General features: G+C 47.1%; 1 protein-coding gene across 3 annotated transcripts in view; it reads right to left on the reverse strand.

Annotated features, from left to right (window-relative positions):
* Window positions 1-1,248: 1,248 nt before the first annotated feature.
* flna (filamin A, alpha (actin binding protein 280)) overlaps window positions 1,249-6,762 on the reverse strand; it is a gene marked incomplete at both ends in the record, with an annotated part of 41,780 nt that continues 36,266 nt past the window's right edge. For all 3 annotated transcript variants that reach the window (XM_080533236.1, XM_080533235.1, XM_080533237.1), the window contains 5 exons: window positions 1,249-1,433; window positions 3,109-3,306; window positions 3,420-3,638; window positions 4,136-4,312; window positions 5,528-5,660. In XM_080533236.1, the coding sequence (XP_080389362.1) occupies window positions 1,249-1,433; window positions 3,109-3,306; window positions 3,420-3,638; window positions 4,136-4,312; window positions 5,528-5,660 (912 nt within the window). The remainder of the gene's footprint in view (window positions 1,434-3,108; window positions 3,307-3,419; window positions 3,639-4,135; window positions 4,313-5,527; window positions 5,661-6,762) is intronic.

Here is a 6,762-nt window from a genome sequence, read left to right on the forward strand (position 1 = left end):
CAGACACACAAAAATACAATTATCTTCAGATTAACAGAAAAAAATACTTAAACAACTTTATTGTGTATCAAAATACTGTAAGTCTTACAAACACTTTTAATAGCCTTGTTCCTTTCAAAGAGAAAATTCTTATTTTTATGAGTACACAAAGCTGGAGAGCAAAGAGGCAGGGGAGGGGGTGAGGGGAGTTTAAGACATTTAGCAGAAACACAGCATAATTTCTTCTCTTTTTGGTCATTCTGTAAGCACTGATATCTTGTCATAACACAGATATCCTCTCTAGCTTTCCATCCTGCTCAACTCTTAGAAATTTCCCTTTATTCACTTAATACTAGTATTAATTGTTCTTATAATAATTCATATTCAAAGTGGGAGCATTACATATCTTTTTTCCTTTTTGTTCATGCAGTTATTTAGTGTGGGTGCAGCAGCCATGTGTCACTCTGAGGGTGAGAGACTCTGATGTCAGTGCTGCGTACACGCTTGGAACACACGTAGAACACACAGACCGGACACATTGTTAGAGTGTCTGAGGCGCGCTATGAAAGGACGGGAACTGCTGTGAGTGTGTTACTACTACTACTAACAACCTTTAACAACCCTGTTACTAACCTTCTACTCAGGTGTAACTAACTAACCAGTCCTCTACTCTAAACTCACTCCAAGCCATGGTTATGGTTAAGAACAGCAGTGCCCAACACCAGGCCACACTAGCAGCAGCTAAACAAATGTGTTATGAAGAGAGAATTATGAACACACACACAATGGGGTGGGGGGGGGCAGGGGGAAGGCTTCTAGGCTAACCTCCATTCTGCTACGCTAGACTAGGCTAAGCTAACTTCTATCTTCCTACGGTAAACTACTCTAGGCTAGGCTAGGCTAATCCAAGGCTAAACAGTGGCCATGCTGGAAGGCAAAAACCAAAAGGCATGATAGCTAGTTTACAGTAATAAAAGGTGCATCGTTCCCCTCTCTATGGCTACTGATGAATATGATGGGGGTGGGGAGGGGGGGGGGGGGAGAGAGAAATGGAGAGAGTGATGAAGAGAGGAATTTTCAGTGTTTATGCATTCATCTTTGGGATATCGGTGACAGGAGTACGACGATTCGTTTGAAGCATTCTGATTGGTTGGGAGGATGGGGGGGTTAGGGGACAGGGGTTGTTCTGGTTTGTTAGGTTTGACAGCTATGGTTTTTGATTTGTTAAAGTTTAACAGTGATGTGATGGGGGGGGGGGTTCTGATTGGTCTACACAGTAATATGGTACGGGCTGCCTGGGATGTGTTCGTCTCCCCACTTGACCACCAGGATGTACTCCCCCTTCTCTTTCAGCTGGTAACTGACGTTGTACATGCGGTTGCCAAGGTGCTTCACTAGAACTTCCTCACACGGAATCTTGGGACCGTCGACGCCGACCAAGAGCATGTTACGCCCTGCAGACAAGAGATCACAGAGTCACACACACACACACACTACAGAGTCTTAACTCTGTAACATTCACACAAACACACACACACACACACACACACACACATCCCAACTTATCCATTCACACACACACACACACACACACACACGCATATATTCCAACTTATCCATACACACACTCTACAGGGTCACACTGTGGAGACCCAGCACACTCAGCATCACACTGGACACTGTGTGTGAGAGAAAGGAACAGATTTTGGAAGTGTGTGTGTGAGAGAGAAGCTCAGCCCTGGTGCCACATATTGCCTCTCATTGTTGTGAGGGACCAGAAGGAGAAGCCAGGGACCTTGTGGACACAAGCATCTAGATTTCATCTGCTCAGTTCTACATGCTGGCTAAATGGGTCATGCATTGTTAACGCCTCGTTCTCTCCTGAAGACACGGCAACGTAACCGTGGCGTTGTCGCCCTCTTTGACACTGATCTAGGACCAGTAGAGAATTGATTCGTGTGTGTGTGTGTCTGTGTGTGTGTGTGTGTGGATTGAACTTGTGTGTTGAATTATTATTGATATATTTTGAAAAGTATTGTAGTAGAAGAAGTAGTACTAAGATATTATAAGATAAGCAGAGATGGTAGGTACACTAAGATACAATTTTAGATCGTACGAAGACATGATGAATATATCATCATAATGTAAATCAATTATTACAATTGCATGCTGCAGGTGAAGGTGTGTGTATGTGTGTGTGTGTGTGTGTGTGTGTGTGTGTGTGTGTGTGTGTAGGCCAATGCACATGGCGTGCGATTTTGTCGCACGACAACATTCGATTCTCAATTCAATTGATGTGAATTGAGAATCGAATGTTGTCATGCCACAATATCGCACGCCATGTGCATTGGCCTACACACACACACATTTTTTAATTGTCTCATTCAAAACAATGGAATCGAATTTCTCGGTGTGACAAAATCGCACGCCATGTGCATTGGCCTTGTGACTTCAGTCATTGAATTCTAATTCTAAAGGGCTCTGCACACAGCGTGCGATTTCTGTTGCGCGTCAACGTTCCATTTTGAAGTTTGAATGGAAGTCTATGAGAACATACAACAGAAATTGCATCGCACGCTGTGTGCATTGGGATGCGATGTTTTATGATTTTCTCATAGACTTCCATTCAAACTTCAAAATGGAACGTTGACGCGCAACAGAAATCGCACGCTGTGTGCAGAGCCCTTAAGAACACTACCTATTGTAGATTTGATGCCATCACAATCAAACAAATCTACTTAATTTAGAATGTTTGGTTGCTGAGCACGAAATATGATTTGAAAATATTTATACACATTTGACTCATTGCCATAGAAACTAAGAATTATAAAGATGCAATTACTTTGGAATATGTTGTCATCACAATGAACCCTAGCAACCCCAGCAGAATGTTTGAGATGAGAATTCTTGGTTGACAAGCAGCAATGTTGAATGGAATTCAGTTTTGGTGGCAACAACCCCAAGACTAGTATAGACCTGTGACTTATTTCTACAAGCTAAAATTCAAAAATGTTCAAGAATTCATCCATATTCAACAAGTTGACCGTTCTGCTACACTCTCAAACACACACACACACACACACACACACACACACACACACACACACACACACACACACACACACACACCTGCTTTGCTGCAGTCGACGCTGAAGTTGTTCTTCTGTCCGAGGAAGCCTTTGGTCAGGCCCAGGCCCTTGGCTGTGACCCGGGCGGCGTCTGACTGGCTGGGCGCCCCCTGGTGGGGGGTGCTGACGCTGCGGGTTAGAGGGTCCACCAGGACGGAGGACGTCTCATGCATACTGTGGCTGGACACCAGCTTGGAGCCTGGAAGAAGGAGCACGGGGGGGGGTTAGACAGTGTGACAGACACTAAGACTGACAGATAGACCGTCCGAGAACATGGTTAAGTAAAGAGGGGTCGGGGGGCCCTTCTCTCACCTGTGATCTTGGCCTTGAAGGGGCTGCCGGAGATGTGGTAAGGTCCTCCGTACTTGATGGAGATTAGATAGTTGCCGGGGGCCATGGGCGTGTAGGTGACCCTGTAGCCCTCGGAGCACTCCACGCAGTCCATCTTCACCTTGGACGGCCCGTCGATGGTCACGGCCAGGGCCCCGGGCCCCGCGTTGGTGGTGTTCACTATGAACTCACAGGCCGAGCCTGGAGGGAGGGGAGGAGGGAGGAGTTCACAGCTTACATTTCCATTTATTTCCATTTTTAACCATTTAGCAGATGCTTTTATCCAAAGCGACTTACAATGAGAGATTACAGGGATTACAGTCTCCCTGGAGTAACCTAGGGCTAAGTGCCTTACTCAGGGGGGCACACCCAAGTTGGGATTTGAACTCATGACCTTCTGATCACCAGTCCAACTCACTATCCCCACAGCTGAACTGCAATACAACACACAGCCGCGTCATGCTACGTTGCTAAGGCCGATGTTCATTGGAGCGCATGAATGAATGAATGAAAGAATGATGTTTGGATGGAGGGAGGAAGAGGGAGATATGAGAGAGAGAGTTCACCACTGAACCGCAACACACGACCGTGTCATGCTACGTTGCTAAGACCGATGTCCATTGGAGTGCATGACTGAATGAATGAATGAATGAATGACTGAATGAATGATGTTGGGTTGGAGGAGTAGAGTAGTCTACCTGTGGTGCCTCCCTCCAGGCCCGCTCCGTAGGCCGACACCATGCCGGGGTCCCCGGCCTGGCCCGCGTCGCCCACGCGGATCTTGAAGGGACTCCCGGGGATGTGGCTGCCGTTGAACTTGACGTCGATCAGATACAGACCGTTCTCTCTGGGGATGAACCTCACGGCGTACTTATCTACAGAGGAGAGGAGAGGAGGAGGAGGAGGAGAAGGAGGAGAGGGGAGTTTTGTTTTTAAGTGACTCAACTAAAATGTTCATACAATAAATGAAATGAATGGTATTTCCTAGAAACCAGCGATAGTTGTGGGGACAAAATGACATCACTTTCCCCCCAGCATAGAAAACATCAAACATGTTTCCTATCAAATCTATCTGTGCCGTCATCCGTGACGGATTAGAGGTGCGTTTCCTGAAACCTCGATAGCACTCGGACCATCCCTGCTCCGTACACTGAGGTCTACGTAGGTTCAGACAGGGAGCTTTAAGGACAGAGCAGCTGGCCGTTAGGTGACTGACTGGCGTCAGGTGACGGACAGCTGAACCCACCAATGAAAGAAGCAGACACGTCACATGTTCACGGGATCGGGCTTTAAGAGCCGTGTTAGGCTACACTCCACCATAGGTGAGCAGGTGTTGGCCTCTGGCTATGACAGGTACATGTGTCGTCCAACCCACTGCCTCAGCTTCACTCTGTGTTTTACCTTCCTATGTTTTTTTTTGAAAGTTTATGGGCTCCCCGCATTTTATGTTGTTTCACTTCAGACGAGGAGCTATATCAGAGCGGAGCTGTCATGCCAGAATTAGTCTGGGCCAAATAGTGCCCGCCCTATGATGTAATCATACCTTTCGAACGCCGTTGCTATGCACTTATCTAATCTTCTTGCACTTGAATAGCATTAAGGTTGTTGCAGGCTCACTAGTCAGCTATAGCTTTTATATTTATAGCATTTCTTTTTTTTTGCATGGCCATTTTATATTAAAACACCTGCTAGCATGCTAATTTCACACGTAATGCGCTCCGCTAGTTGAGTTGACTAGTTAACCCACATCACGTCAGCCAAAGTAGTGCTAAATATAATTCCACAACTGGATACTTCTTTGTTTCCAATCATAGTTAGCTAGCTTACTTAGCTAGCTTACTTACTTATCAAATGTAGCTTTTATGTTTATACTTGCATCATAGGGCGGACACTATTTGGCCTGGACTAATTATAGCATGACAGAGCCATCCAATTACACCAAACCTAATGTATTAGCATCGTCACTAAACGTATTAAAACAACACAAGGGTCCTGAATGAACCACAATAGGCTTATGACAAGCTTTGTGCCAAGAAGCTTTTGGGAAAACGTAGAACCGGGGGCGATCTGGATGGCGTCTCCATGGTTACCTTGGTCGATCTCCGTGACGCAGCACTCCTCCAGGGCTCCGGAGGGGCTGTGGACCTTGGCGTCGATCACGCCCTTCGCTCCGTTCAGGCTGACTGCGAACGACGCAGGCTGGTTCACCTTCAGCCCCGATTCCTGCTCAACAACACGACTCACACACTTAACCACGCTACACAACACACACACACACTTAACCACGCTACACCCTAGTACACGACCACACTACACAACACACACACTCAACACGACCACACTAGTACACAACATACACATTCAACACTACACACTAGTACACAACCACACTACACAACACATTGCACGCAACACACCACTCAACACTACCCACTAGTATGCAACACACACACACACACAACACTAGAACACTCATCAGACTCACACTCCAACCCACAACACACACACACACACACACACACACACACACACACACACACAGTCAGACATACAGGTTCTATAGGTCTGCCTTACCTGCAGGCCACTAACAGGGCTAAAGAGGAAGACCGGAGAGAACAGGACAGAGGAGTGTGTGTGTGTGTGTCGTTGAAACAGAGGGACAAAGAGAAAGGGTGTGTGTTTGTGTGTATGTGTATTTAAGCCAGAGGGAGAAAGAGAGTGTGTGTGTCTGTATATATGAATGTGAAGATGTGAAGAGAAGAGAAGATAGTAGGTCCGTTCCAGCCTCTTTAACCCTTTAGCGCCTGGTTTGGGATCCTCACAGAGGGTGGGGGGGGGAGGGGGGGAGGGGGAGGGGAGGCTGCTGGGAGCCTTTAGAACGAGGCACGAGAAACACACACAGTCCCTTTTAGTATCCCAGAAGCCTTTGCACCGCCCAACAACACAGCAGCAGCATAACCCTACACATGGACCCCCCCCCCGCCCTTGAACTCTAACCTCTAACCTCCTGACTGTCTGGACAGCCTCGCCTCTCCCCGAGAACTCTACCGTGCCTCAAGTTCTGATGCTAAGGCTAGAAACACAGGGATCACTGTCTGTATACCAGGGGAGGCTGGTAGAGGTCCAAACTATCAATGCTATCACTACAGTTCACCTGAGGAATTCTGACTGCTCCTCTCTGAGTCTCTCTCTGATTCTCTCTCTCTCCCTCCCTCTCTCCCTCTCTAGTGGACTTTACATCTCTCTCTCTCTCCATCTCTCCCTCCCTCCCTTTCTCCCCCCCTCTCTCTAATGCAGTTTACCCCACTCTCTCTCCCTCCCTTTC

This window comes from Nansenia antarctica, assembly GCF_963989245.1.
Source record: "Nansenia antarctica genome assembly, chromosome: 6".
NCBI lineage: Eukaryota > Metazoa > Chordata > Actinopteri > Argentiniformes > Microstomatidae > Nansenia > Nansenia antarctica.